The 14893-nt window shown below is 42.8% G+C and overlaps 1 protein-coding gene across 1 annotated transcript in view; it reads right to left on the reverse strand.

The window, feature by feature from the left end:
* tln1 (talin 1) overlaps positions 1-14893 on the reverse strand; it is a 79017-nt gene that overhangs the window by 49349 nt on the left and 14775 nt on the right. The window contains exons 2-10 of the mRNA XM_086170153.1: positions 12063-12132; positions 8297-8459; positions 5690-5787; positions 3816-3945; positions 3196-3348; positions 1247-1389; positions 800-927; positions 644-704; positions 449-553 (exon numbers count right to left, since the gene is read on the reverse strand). Of these exons, the coding sequence (XP_086026279.1) occupies positions 449-553; positions 644-704; positions 800-927; positions 1247-1389; positions 3196-3348; positions 3816-3945; positions 5690-5787; positions 8297-8426 (948 nt within the window). The 5' untranslated portion in view covers positions 8427-8459; positions 12063-12132. The remainder of the gene's footprint in view (positions 1-448; positions 554-643; positions 705-799; positions 928-1246; positions 1390-3195; positions 3349-3815; positions 3946-5689; positions 5788-8296; positions 8460-12062; positions 12133-14893) is intronic.

Here is a 14893-nt window from a genome sequence, read left to right on the forward strand (position 1 = left end):
CATCTGTTAAGATAAGACAAGGACATTCAACGGTCACAGCCGCATTACAGGGGAGAAAATTGTGCAAATAGTGATAATAAAAGGAATATGTAAATAAAGGCTATAAACCGACGATGTGCTATTTATACAACAGAATATAAAATGACACATAAGAAATGCTTGGGGAAGCAAATGGTGATGGAAATAAGAGGTGTACAGCAGGAGATGTGGGTCGTAAAAATGAAATGAAAATAAGTAAAGCGTCTGGGAGAATGTATAAAGATAATATAAATATAGCACAGGTGAGAGTGGAAAGCGGAGAGAGAAAGAGATGGAGGTAGCGGGTTTGTGCAAAATATTTTGGTGATGCCTTTAAGAAGCATCATTCGAAAGATGTTTAAATTGTTTTGATAAAATGTTGATATGTTTGCGGTCACTTTTACAAAACAAGAGATAACCTTGTTCTCACCTTGACCAGGAAGAAAGAGACTCCGTAGGTTTTCAGAGACCTGGCCAGCTTCACGTAGCTGACTTTGGCCTCGATTTCTGTCATGTTTTGGCAATATTTATGCGCCTGTGGAAAATAAAAATAAAAATAAACATACATTTAAGGCATGAAATTGCAACCGGATGTGAACTCTGTCATGTCGCCACCACCTCTTACCTGGAAAATCTTTTTCTCCCCTTTGTTTTTGATATATTCTTTGGGAAGGAACTCCTTTAAACTGCACGGGGGGTAAATATAATTTGGAATTTAAAAAAAAAAAAAAAACATGGAAAAAAATGTGGTAAAAAGAGGTAAATGGAAGCAAACACTCACTCGAGGAAGCCAGATTTGTGTTTGGACTCATTGTGGTCGCCGAACTGGATCTGACACTGGTAACCTGCAAACTCACAGGCCTTGTCGAAGGAGACCGGATGGGATCCGTTCAGAATGTCATCACGGGCCTGTCCACACACACACACACACACACACACACACAAACACACTTTTTACTCTTTACTTGTTTATTCATCTTGTATTTCTTCTAATACATGAATTCAAAAACAAGCAAAAAAGAAAAAAGCTCTTGCTTAAACGGGAATTAAAAAGAACATTCTTCACTTCCAGACAACATTCCAAAGCTGTTTTAGTAACGCAGGATGAGGGTGGATTTAACATAAACAAACAAAAAAAAAGAAAAAAGAGGACACAGGGTACTTCCTATTTGCGGGTGAAACTGCTTTGGCTGAAACAACGTGGTCTAAAGATCGGCGCTTTGCGTACCTGCACGTAGAGCAAGTTGAGCTGCACTGGGTCTCTGGAGTCCACGTTCTGGTCCGAGTAGAAAAACTTCCTCCTCAGCAGCAGCATCTCCGTCTCCTCCACGCCCTGCTCCCGCAACGTTCGGCCGTGGTCCAACCAGTTCACTGCCGAAAAAGTCACCGGTCACTACTTCTACCGAGTTCCCTTACTTCCGATCGCCCAGAAAACCCTGGCAATGTCTCAGAACCGCATTTTCAACTATTAAAACAGCAAAAGACGCGATAATTTCAAATGCGGAATTTTCGTTCACACGATTGTTGGTGTTTCGGACTCCTCCCATCGGATCTAAATAAAGGCTAATGGCCCGGGTTTTGATTTCTTGTGTTGATCTCTGGCCGACGGCCGTCCTATTCAGCTTTGCGTTATTTTGTTCGATCCCATTATCTTCCCTTGTTTACGCGTTCGGTGTTGGCGCTCTTCAAACTCGTCGTCCGATAATCTCGGGGGGGGGGTTTCGAACCGAAAAGCGATTTCCTATGTGGTCGCAGTCGAGGCCTGGGATAGATTCCTACGTCGACCGACAACGACCAAAACAAAGCCGAGTCTTACAAAAATAAGGAATAAATCAAAAATGACGTCCAATTACACTTCCCACAGCACGGCTGGCTCAGAGCAGCGCTTCCTTAGGTGCAGGGAATCAGGCGTTGGGCTCTGATAAAGCCCAAAAACGTTTTCTCAGCTACTGCAAAAGCCACTGAGGATGAAGAGTGGTAAACCAACCGAGGGGGAAATGAAGATTAAACCCACCAAGGGATCCTGATTCATTTTATCAGTCACATGGATTACCCAAAAAGATGTTTGCTATACTTGCTTGGCAAGAAAGAGTTATGACATGCGTTACTTCTTATTTTTAAACATTGCTATTCGTCCTGTTCGTGTATGCAAAGGCCCTTACAGCCGAAGAGCGGACGCAGTGCTTCCTGTTTATATGTAAGGAAATCATCCCGTGATTTGGATCTGGAGGCGTCGGGAGAGGGACGGGATTCGATTCTGAAACGTTGCTAAAACACAGATGGGCTTTGCTGAAACTGCCGCAAAGAAAAGCGAATGAATCGGGGGATTGCTTCAATAAAAGAAAAAATTCATGAAAGCCATCAAATAAAGAGCTTATGACACAATCAGAGATACTAATATTACATCATATGAAATTATAAACTTATCCTATATGAGATGAGAACAACTTTATTTATCCCGAAGGAAATTGTTGTGCCAGAGTTTCAAGCAAAAACACAACGATAATAGATAATAGTAGGAAGGAGGGAGAATAAGAAATAAAATATAAATTGTCAAGGTTAAGGCTATCAAGTGTTTTAAGGTCTTAAGTACAAAGATTTGAAGATTCCCTTCGGCTGAGGGAAGAGGAATTAAAAAGTCTGATAGCCTTCCACCTGAGGCTATCAGATATATATGAAGTTTATGAAGTTATTGTTTTATATATATATATATATATATATATATATAACACACACACACACATATATATATACACACACACATGCACTTATATATATATAAAACACTTATATATATATATATATATATATTAGCCGCAGGGGATCTTCAAATCTTTATACTTCAGATCTTAAAACACTTGATAGCCTTAACCTTGACAATTTATATTTTATTGTATTTCTTATTCTCCCTCCTTCCTACTATTATCGTTGTGTTTTTGCTTGAAACTCTGGCACAACAATTTCCTACGGGATAAATAAAGTATATATATGTAGTGTTTCTATATAGGAGTTTAGTGTTTCTTCCTATATGACGCTACCTGTTCCCCATTCTGGATAATTCAGCAACACAGTTGAAAAATTATTACGTGTTTTAAAAGATAGGTTGTTTTGTATATATTACAGAAGATCGACTGATAAAAACTGGTGTTTATGTGTGTGTGTGTGTGTGTGTCGTACACTCATCATCCGTATGGAGCTTCTGCTTCAGCTTCTCCATCTTCTTGTCGTCTCTCAGCAGCGTTTTGTCTCTTTTCAGGGTGCCTGTGGTCTCCTCCTTCTTCTCCTCACCAATGTCCCGCACCAGCGAGTACTCGTCATAGTTCGTGATGCCTGACACACACAGCGGTAGATCTTAGATGGTGCAAACTGTATTTGATAAATCCCCAGAAACGGGGGACGGGCGTATGCGCGAGCATATCATCTACGCAAGTGTCGACGAATGTTGCATACCGGCGTATGTCGACATAGCTTACTATCCGTGCCAAGCGCCATCTAAATAGCGGGGGAAACATTTAGCTGTTGACTTTAGACCAGACTTCCACGGGTCAGTCGGAGTTGCAGCGAGCTAGGAATGCAACCATAGTGCATCTCAACACACCTCATTTATGGCCCACACTCCCACGGGTCACCAGACAAGTACAAGTACATTTGCTATGTAAACAACATGGGTGTGAGGTGGCAACGGGACAACTGGCTGGTGGAAGTGAACGGACACTTGCAACGCTCTCATGAATTTCGTGACTGTCGGAGTTTAAAATAAAAAAAAAAAACGCGAATCTCTCGAGCGAGCCGCTGACCTATTCTGGCACAGATAGTCATGAGCATGTCGCTGACGATCTTGGAGTCGTCCACCATGACGGTCTTCACCGTGCCATCCAGCATGCGGATCTTCAGGGGTCTCTGCTTCTTCTTGTACTCCAGAGTGTCCTGAGCAGCAGAGGAGGAGGGAGACGTCAGCGAACGCGGCGGATTTTGGCGAGGCCGCCGATTCGCGGATTCCGATATCACCCCGGAGTACATTTTTCAAAGGTTGAAGAAACGGCATCGGTGCGAGAATGACCCCCGGAGCACATTCCTGAGGTGTGTCCTGCTCTCACACGTTCTGATCCAAACACAACAGACGGTCATTCATCAACAGTAAACCAGAAGACGAGCCAAAAGAATGTAATCTTCTGGCTTTTGATGATATGCAGCTGAGTCTTTGGGGAAAAAAAAAATCTGCTCTTGTGCTGTGGAAGCAAATCTGAACCTCTTTTTCGTCTCCTTTGGGCTTTTCCCTTCAGGGTTCGCCACACCGAATCAACCTTCTCCATCTAACCCTATTCTCTGGATCCTCTTCTCTCACACCAGCTACCTTCATATCCTCTCTCACTACGTCCATAAATTAAATCAACATCAATTCCTACCAGCTAACATTTTAAGGCTAATCTGTTTCTTCAATATAGGTTCCTCTGGTCTACATAATATTGATTTCCAGTCAAGAAATGAAACACTGTATTTTAGGCTCTAAAGTGAGCACATTACTTTGGTCAACATGCGTACCCAACGACAAAAAAAAGCTTCTTCCAAATTTACTTTGAGTTGTATTTCACTGCACAAAAGAAAAGCGCTACAGCTTTATTTTCTATCAAGGTCTTTTCGATTTGTAACTATACATCCAATCCTGCTATTCTGGACTGCGGCACAAAAAGTTGAGAAGGGGGCAACTTGGACTGATAGTTCACTGTGCTCAGAAGAGTAATCGGGCCATCTGGGCTCTTCCGACCGAGATGGACCATCACACAGTGGGAACCTTGATTGTGGTCAGACCAAACTGTGTTTGCGAAATGAGACATAAATGAGCACCTTGTTCTCAGATGAAAAGGCACATCAAGACTGTTATCAAGCAGCCGAGTCTGTCTTAAGTCTGTGGTTGAGTCAGTGCTTGTAGCATAGGTCATTTACATTTTGTGCAGTACAATGCAAAACCACTTCCTGCGCTCATTACAAAGGTGGGGCTGTGGAGATCAGGGTTGGGAACTGGACTGTCCTGCCATTAGCACCAGCTTCCCGCCAACAGAATATCAGAATATAGTTGGGACACTTGAACTCTGCCCTGCTGTGCAGCCCAAGACTTGTATGCCGGAGGACAGACACGGTAGTGTCTTCACCCCTTCAACCTTCAATCAATGGTAAGCCAATCACAGAATAAGAAGCACTATTTTCTCATGTTGTCGGCAATGGAAGTACATTTCCAAATCAGTGTTTTGTCACATTCATTTGCTTCATGCAGCCTGTATCATAATTCGGCTGGTAAAAGGCAAAAGAATGCTGGCCCAAAAAGAATTATACAATTCTCATAAATGTAACTTTATTTTTTCCTCTTTCTCCTCCATTTTTTCCAAGATATTTCTATTTCTGTATAATACCAGTTGGCCTTCAAACCAGATGTTTGGAATGCGCTGAGCATACAAGTGCGCACTTAAGTCTGCAGATTCAAGGATATAAACTACTCCATGTTAGCACAATCGCAATTGACCCACTGAAAACCAAATAGTGTCTTGTGACCTCTGAAAAATTATTCTAAGACTAGGTTTTAACTTTATTTTTATTAAATTCCAGAAAAGCTGCATGGTGTGTCGGAATCTGCCCGACGGTCAGCAGTTTAACTGGCATTGTGGGAGTTACTCACCCCGTTTCTCAACATGTAGTAGTCCAGGGCCTTTCCCGCCTCCAGCCAGATACCTTTCTTTGGATCTTCATCAGACAGAAACAGCCCGTAGTCATTTGCTATGGACAAGAAACCAAACATTGACTTGGCCATTCTTTTCAACATGAAAGCTCGCCTGGACAGACCGTCACTATGGACCCATTGTTGTCCAAAGTGCTCCAAGTTCACTGGGGACGCTGAGGATAAACACCTGCCAGTGCCTTAATTATACTGGCTTATGATGAGTGTATTCTTCTCAAAATGCCCGCTTTGAACGTGAAGATGCTGCGCGAACACTTTCTTTGACGGATGTTTGGTGTCGTTAGCTTCTTCATAAGTCAACACAATTCAAACTCCGGGACTCCGCAAAAGATTCTCTGTCAAATCCTGGGATTTTGCATCACCGACAGCGGCGTGGAGGGGTAACACCTTGTTGTAAGTCCCTTGCGGATGCTTCTTCTAGAAATGTGTCCGCTTCACATCTGAGTCCTAGCTTGGACGCATCTAAAATCAGAATATAACCGACAGTAAAACCCTGCAAGGGCGGAAAACATGTCTCACGAAACAAATTAACAGGCCTGAATTCGAGTGATTATTCATGGGTTTGAATGAGATTAGAGTTCCCTGAATACCCCTTCACCCAATAGCACACGAAAATAAAATATTTGTTCTTGAAACAACCTCGTGCGCCGTGTCCTCGATCGCTTTCCTTTTACGGGAAGCTTCAGGCATCTACTCCAGGTTTATCAACAAAAGATCGGATACAGTGTAAACGTGGCAATCAGCCGAGTTCTGGGTGTGGCTTCCCATAGATCGTGATCTTGTGAATGAAAGCGGGAGCAAATACTCCTGAGGGTCAGAGTTCCCCTTAAAATCTGATCTAATAATAGCCCGGTTTCTCAGCCAGTCATACTTGAGTGACTGGAGAGAAGAGTGGAGTGGACTTTACACAGACGTCCTGCTCACAAACACAAAAATGTGTATTTGTACATGACGGCTTGGCAAGAAAGTACGAGCTTCAAACCCGCAAGTAATCCAGAGGAATTCTGTTTCCTCAATATGTCACTTCACTTTAACGAAGCCTCTAAATGTCGTGACACACACATGTTTCCATTTCCTATTTAGCACATCTTTCCAAAAAGTTGTTCTATTTTCGAGTTTCGATCAACTTTTTAATACAATGCTACATATAACAGTAGACAGTACGCTAATTAAAAAAATCTGCCATGTGTATTTCCTCTATCATATTACAAATTAAGGTCTGAAAGACGACATACTGCATTGTGCTTCCCTTGACTTTCTTTAAAAGTAGCCCGTATATTTGTCAGACTCACCCGCAAACTGTAACAGGGTGAAAAATATAAATGACAACGTGAACCACGTTTCTTGAGCCAATTACGCTCACATATTGTACAGCATTATTTATAAAGCAGTATAGCGGCGGCATCACATTTCTCAGACTGAACGGCTATATGGAATATATTACCTACATGTGTTGACTTTGACAAGGAGTGCCCAATAATTTGGGTGCCCAAAATTGCAATCTACCGGATGATCGTCAAGGTATTGTGGGTAGATGGCACAGTATTAATAAAACAGCCGTTAGCCTAGCATCCTCACTATGAAATGTATCACTCAATTGACATACAGGTGAGCCACAACGGCGATAAGTGCTGAAAAACTCTAGCAAGCTAACAAGTAATCTAGTTCTCTTCCAATTTATTTCTTTTAAACTTAAAATAAAAGTAGACAAACTTTATTGATCCCCATAGGGGAAATTCTTTTGTCACAGCAGCGTGACATTTATCGTGACAGTCAATATTTATATAAATATAAATATAAATAGAGAGACCATTAGAAGGTAGCAGAGGACATCGACAAATAAATAAACAAAGCAGAGAGAGCAACAACATCAAGAATAAAAATGGACGACACAATGGAAAAAATATATAATAATAATAATAATAATTAATTTGGGGGAAAAAAGGGTGAAAATAGACAACCAAAATGACAACAAGGATAAGAACATAAACAGATTGATAACACCAATGATAAAAATAAACAAAAATAAGCAGAAGGCAAACAGGCTGAGACCAGCAAGGACAAAAATGAAAAACGGAGTTTGGGCGTGTAAATAGGTGGGGTAGCGAGATTGTGATAGCACAGATGCACCTTTGGCCGGTCAGAGTTGTGTGCCGAAAGGGTATTAAGAAAGAAGGGTATTGAGAAAGAAGGGTATTAAGAAAGGGTATTTAGATGAGCGTGGGAGCTGGACCAAGTAAGAAGCCAAAAATGTAGCACTTCCAAAGGGAGTGGGGGAGGACTTTTGTCATTTTTCGAAGTTGCCTGGACAGCAGTCATTTTTTTCCGTAATGACAAAAAAATGTATCGTGCAATATGAGTTCATGCAATTATTCAAGATACACCAACATATATTGTACATATGTTTTGCATTTTCACAGTAGGTAGCTCATTATGACTTGCATGCTGAAAAAGTGTACGCACCCCTGATTTTGAGCGCCTAAACTAGAGTCACGTCTAGTGTAAGTTTCCGGGCGCGGAAGTGTGTTGATGCACGTGAAACCTTACGCTGTCCAAGCTGGGCTTCGGTCACTCTCTCCCTGATGATGCGGCAGGCATCGTACACCATGGTGGACGGCTCAAACTGCATGGTCTTCACCACGTTCCCCACGCCGATCTTTAATGACAGGGCCACCATGATTGCTGCTCTGCACCTCCGCCCGACTCACACCTGCGGTGAAGCCACAAGATCAGCAAAGGCGGTTAAGCACGCATTTAAACCTCATAATGTTACAAACGCTCCTATTTCTAAATGCCGTCTTTAACCTGAATAGGTTTAATTCATATTTTCTCTGCGAAAGATCGTCGGCTATTGGCATCACCGGGTATCCTGGACAAGATTTCAGCCTGTGTTGGAACCAGCACAGATGAAAAAAAAAAAAAATCTCTCTTCGAAGCAAAAAACTGTATTTCCACCTTTCAATGTGAATAAATGGTTCATTTTATTCAAGCTGTGTGAGTGGCAGTAGCTGCAATTTTGGGTTTTATCAGGGAAAAAAAAACAACGTGCCCTATGCCACGTGGCACGGCGCTGTTTGGCACAATCTATATTTGAATCATTTGCTTTTAAATCAAAAAAGCGACACACAAGGTTAAATCGATGAAATAAAATTAAAAAATGAAGACAGCATTTAAATACGGCTTTTTCGGTCGACACCTTCAAGGCTCAACGAGGTATTTGCTTCCAGAAAAAACACAACCGACCTCCATCTTCCGTTTCCCTGAAGCGCTTTAAATTCAGCAAAGGGGAAGCAGATCTGACCTGTCAGTCATTCTGCACATTGGTCTTTTCCTTTGGGGATTTCTATTGTTTATTTTTGCACATTTCTAGAAATATGATGCGTTTTATTTAAACCCAATATGAAATATCCACTTCTGCAGTTCCCATCACACCGTCTTTCAAATTAAAGGTGTGGCACGATATATCGGAATTCAAAAAATGTCTTTCAATATAAAAAGTATAGTAATAATTAATCATAACATCACGTTAAAAACAATGTGACCACGGTAGGTCCCTTGGCATACCGAGTCACTGGACACTGAAGTAAAAGCAAATATAAAAAAAATAAATGGTGTCCAAACAACATGAGAAGGAACCAAAAAAAAAACGAGGCAATAAAGACTGAGTTTGTTCTTTTTTTTTTTTTATTAATCAGAAATTTCCAGTGAACAGACTCCTTCGCCAAACGTTTTCGTAACCTTAAAACCGTTTCGTCCATTAACAAGAAAGTTGAGCAGCTGTGATTCATAAAGGGATCCCTGTCACGTGGGTATTAGGGTTGAAAAAAATAAAATAAAACCTTTGTTAAGTGCATCTTGTTTCATGTGTGACTGAAATGGAACCAGACCGGGCCGGTGGAAGACAGGCTCTAATTCCTCATTTTAGGGTTGGAAACAATGAAATATGGGTATACTGCGAGCAAAGACACTTACCTGACAGTATCTCAGTGCATGTACACTCTGATGGACTTCTCTATAATATTTGCACAAATAAGACAGAAATAAACTGAAAGAAGAGGCAAGGCCGGAACCAATAACGGCCAATAAAGGGTTAAACAGTTAAATATACCAACGGTACAATTGCGAAACCAACTAATGATTAAAAACACTCACATAAGTGACGATTGTAAACAACAAATTATTCCCCGGGGATGTTCGCGACTGATTGGTTAGTCCAGGGGTGTCAAACTCAAATACACGGTGGGCCAAAATTCAAAACTGGGACTGAGTCGCGGGCCAACAATGATATTTAAAAAAAAACTTCCTCCGGATAAAACAATGAACCCAAACAAGTTTTGCTTAAAAACTAAATATGGAACAAGCATAGCTGAATACTATACCTCCTGCAGCTTCTGCTTTACGTCCAGGTCCTTGTTTTTCTCATAATGTTTTGTTTCATATTGTCTTCTTATGTTATATTCTTCGTTACAGCCAAGCTAGCTCCGCACACAAGACAAACAGATCTGTCCTTTTTATTGGTGAACAGATAATCTGCCTCCCACCTGTCTTGAAAGCTCCTTTTGTCCATCTATCGTTTGGCCATTTTCATGGAGGGGGGAAATTAATTTTCCCGGTGTGACTGTAGCATGGTTGTTAATGACCATCAACAGAAAAAAGGAGCGCTTGCGGCTCGCGCCAACACACGCGCCAACACACTACACACTACTACTACGGGCCAATAATAATTACACTGCGGGCCAAATTTGGCCCGCGGGCCTGAGTTCGACACATGTGCCTTAGTCGGTTCCGTCAGAAAACGATGGGAAAAAAGCTTCAGCCAAGCTAACGTCCAAAAACGTCCACACCAATAACTCCAAACCTACTGCTCAAGCTCCGTTAAACGTAAACTCCAGATCCAAACAAGCTGCTCATATTGTTAAGATTGTGTTTACAGCAGCCGCGCTGCGACTTTCTGATACACTCCAGTCTCTTGATGCTCCACGGCGTACCGGCTGGATCTTATTAGTCACGATAGGCCCCGTTGCTTGATACATGACTTGTTTATAACTTGATCTTATTCCAGAAAAAAAAAAAAAAAAACAATCCCATCATCTGTGAGTGCAAGAAATTCATTCATCATTGATCATGTGCGATTTGATAGTTTGAAAGAGCTACTAAAAGCGACTTCTTTTTTTTTTCCTACCCAGATCATGAACCCTGTGGACCCCAGTCGTGATGTGTTGTTTGGCCCACTGGGGGGCATGGGAGTTGCGTTATTAAGCCTTAATCTTACCAAATTTGCAGTGTCATGGCTTTTTTTTTTTTTTTAATTTTGTCTTCTCCAGACTCTCCCCCCGTTTGGCAGGTTCTTGATCTACCGTCCACCGCAGCGTCTCGCCGGGGCGTCCGCCGTTGTTTTGTCTATATTAAAGCTATTGTTGTTTCATGTCAGCGCAACTGCTATTATTAGTATGAGATGATTCGTGGGCGTCCCTCCCTCCCCCTCCCCCGTCTGTATCCCACTCTTGCTTTCTATCCCGGTCCAGACAGAAGGCCGCCCACGCTGAGCTCGCACCTGTCCGCGCTTTCTGCCCGTTGAAAGGTAGCCTTGCACCGCCGCTACCGCTAAGTGCTTGCTCATTGTAAGTATTGATCCTTTATGAACCGATCGTGGATGAACCATGAGCGGAAAGCTGCCGTCCGCCGGCGCCAGAGGAGCAGTTAGTGGTTCAGTGTCTTGCTCGACAACACTTCGAATGTTCGGTTCCGAAGACGATCGCTCCCGTTGGGGAATCTGGCCTGACTTTTCAGCCAAAGAGTTGAAAGCAGAAGGGTTTTATTTGTGTGTAAATATTGGATATCAACTTGAAATCCAGTAGTTTTCTGCGGTAAAACCAGTGTGCTATCGGCGTGAACGTGACTTTGCGGCAGGGGCGAGGCTGCTGTCAAACGGCGTCCGGCAGAAGCAACTAGTGACTGGAAAATACTTTCTACTTGCTAGGAACAGTTGTGTCATAGGGATATTTTGATTGGACAGGACAGGAGACACGGAGTCAGCAGGTTTCTTTTTAAAGCAACTTGTGGAGCCGACAGCGTAGTGACGGCATGGAGAGGGAGATGCACGGCATCTGCTGGCATCAGAACTCCGGGGGATTGAGTGTCACAACACAGACTCCCTGACACCTTCGGCCCCACATCCTGCTCTCACCGGATCACTTCCTTCTTTTTCTGGCTCCCCTTTTGATGACGGGAGGGTGGGGGGGGGGGGACCGAGACCAGGATACTCCTGTATGCGCCGGTTGAGACAAATTTGAAGGAAAGGGATTGAAAATACCTGATGAAACTGCGTTTAGTGAGTCTGTCTGCCCCGTCTGGTGATGAACTTTGGGTTTCTTCTCCCCTGGCTGTGGAAAGAGATACATAGAATGTTAGCGGCCATCAAACAACGCAGTTTAGAAGCAGCGACAACCGTGCAAACGCAGATTTTGTGCATTTATACGTCCCCGTAAGAGGGGGGGGGGGGTCATTTTCAAAAGATGTTTGTGTTTTCCTGTCGAAACGGCCGCTCCGCAAAACTGCGAGAAGGTCAATGTGTGCGAAAGCTGCCGAGCAGATAAGGCTGCCAGCGCTACCTTTTAGACATTCCAGACGCAGCTCCAAACCATTTTAAAGTCAGGATAGAATAGCACATACGGGCCACTTTTTATTTAGAGAAGCTAGCCGCGCCTCTTCATTTCAAATGTGTTAACACCTGTCTGTTCTTGTACGCGTTTGCTTGGATTTCTCTGCAGCGACATATTTCGGGGCTTCTAGCTGCGGCACGCCGAGCTCCGAAACGCAACCACGCCGCGCTCTGCCGGTTAGTGTGTCACCGCATTTACGAGGCCATCCTGTTTTAAAAAAACCCACAGATGCCATAAAAGGGCATTTCCACCGTGTGCATACTATCAGCTATGATTCAGCAGGGAGCTGCGTATCCTGTCTGCTACGACTTTTAGGACAGTTCCTCAAGCTGAAGGGGGGGGGGAAACAAGAAATGACTCATGCAAAGTTTCTTCAGAACAGGTTTAAACATCGCAGGTGATTCAAACTGATCTCCAGTCGGGGATTGTACGTCTACAGCGCAGATCCCACCTTCTACTCTGGGTGGGATAAAAAAAAAAAAATCGAGTCGAAACACCGCGAGACTTGAGAACAGAGTCTCAGACTGGAGAGCGATGCGAACGCTTCCTCCTCTGCCCTGGCTCAGGGGGGAAATGTCGAGTCAGTAATTACAGCATTTACTGAGAAATGAGGAAGAGCGCCATGGCTGGCAGCAGCCACTCACTGTCTGTTCGGTAGGAAAACACTGAAACGTACAATCTGGCTTATATATGGATTCTTTTGGTATTTTGCAGGAAAATAGTGAAATCTAAATAGGCATGCTGGCCACCGCAGCTTTTCTGGGGTGAATATTAAAAATATGCACGCTGCAAAATCGTCTCTTTCAGACTGAGTGATATTTCAAGGTGCAAGACTTATAGAATATAAATTTAAAACGTTCGGCACACCATCCACAAGCGGCCGAAAGTTACGTGTCATAAACCACCGAATTACGAAATCCGTCTCATTGTAAACCGCTTTCTCTTATCTCCACGACACACTCGGTGGATCGGAGGTAGAAAACGATGACTGGACAGTCAATTTTTCAATTTTCAGCAGCTCTATAGGTTCGAAGCAAAAGCCATGGCTCCACCTTGGGAGGTCTGGCCGCTCTTCCTAGAGGTTGTACGTCAAATGGGTTTTACAAACTGGAATCTGCCAGCGTGTGCTTTTCTGCGTTAGACAGTTACATCTTCGTGGCTCATGGTATAAAGGAAAAGAAAAAAAAAAAAAAAAGCATACCGTAACTTGAAAAAAGTTCTCACTCGCCTTTCTTGGTCAACTTCCTCTGCCAGTCGTTTTTGCACTTCCCCCACGCGGTCGGCTATCTTGTCGTCACACGTGCCTGACATTCTCTCTATCTCCATTATTCAGACGGTTTCCATGACACATACTGTACGCCTGACCAGACCATATTTGAGAAGGTGTCAAACGGTCCGTCAACAGACAAAGGAATCAAATAATTGCTTATCTCGCTTTACTGACACGTTTTTGTCTGCAGCGCTGACAGGCATGGGATGCAGCATACAAGTCTTGCCTCCAGTCTCAATGCAAATGGAAGGAAATGCCAGAGGTCCGGCACACTGCCATCAAAACCACACATGTACATCATTACTTTTGCTCAAACATAAAATTTAGGCTGACGTTCAGCCAAAAAGAGATTATCTGCTCGTGTCTGGTATAACATGTGTATAAGAGGAGACCTGACTTTGAGGGTCTGAGAAAAATCTTGGGCAAAAATGGGATCGTTCACGAAGGGATAATTGTTAAACTGATGAAAGTAAACACCAAACTTTACCGGGTATCCCGACAGGTGTTACCGTGACGGCGAACCTGCTGTTCCAGATGCCATTGTTATCAATAATGAACATGAAGTTGGGAAAGATGCATAAATGAGCCTGACCAAACAATCAATCCTGAGGAGCTGGAATTCCAGAGAAACTGTAGAGATTGCAAGCCTCTGAAAACCTCCAATGACGCACCAGAGTATTGACAAACTCCAAAACCGGATATCTTTCTTTTTTAAATCGATTGTTTTTTCCTCTTTTGTTTGTTTGGATCCCAAAAAGCCTAGGTGTAACAACCGCAGTTTTTCCTCTGTTAAAGTCCGGGAAGCCGATTCGACTTTGGGCCATCTCAAATGGTTACTATTACCGTGACATATGGCCTTTTTTATCCTGAACAGCAAAAACAAACATTTTGTGCAGTTTTCACAGCTGAAAATATACTTACGAAAACAAGCCCAGGGCTTCTAAGATAGAAATAGGTGATACAGATCATGAAAACAAAATGTCCAATACCACTCAATTAGATCACATTTATTATGATAATAAAAATGATCTGGTTACAAGCCCCTACCTAAAAATACAGAGCAGATGTAAGTGAATCCTTTCTCTCTCTCTCAGCATATTCAGCAGGGTGAAGCGTCTTATTCGTTTTTTCCTTCCGAAGACCATATGTTGAAATGACTAATTTCTCTCTTTGTAAAACTTGTCTTCATCACTCAGTGCAAAACCACCGTAG

The sequence above is a fragment of the Fistularia commersonii genome, chromosome 23, assembly GCF_037954325.1.
Source record: "Fistularia commersonii isolate RoL2024-O1a breed Wild chromosome 23, RoL_Fcom_v1.0, whole genome shotgun sequence".
NCBI lineage: Eukaryota > Metazoa > Chordata > Actinopteri > Syngnathiformes > Fistulariidae > Fistularia > Fistularia commersonii.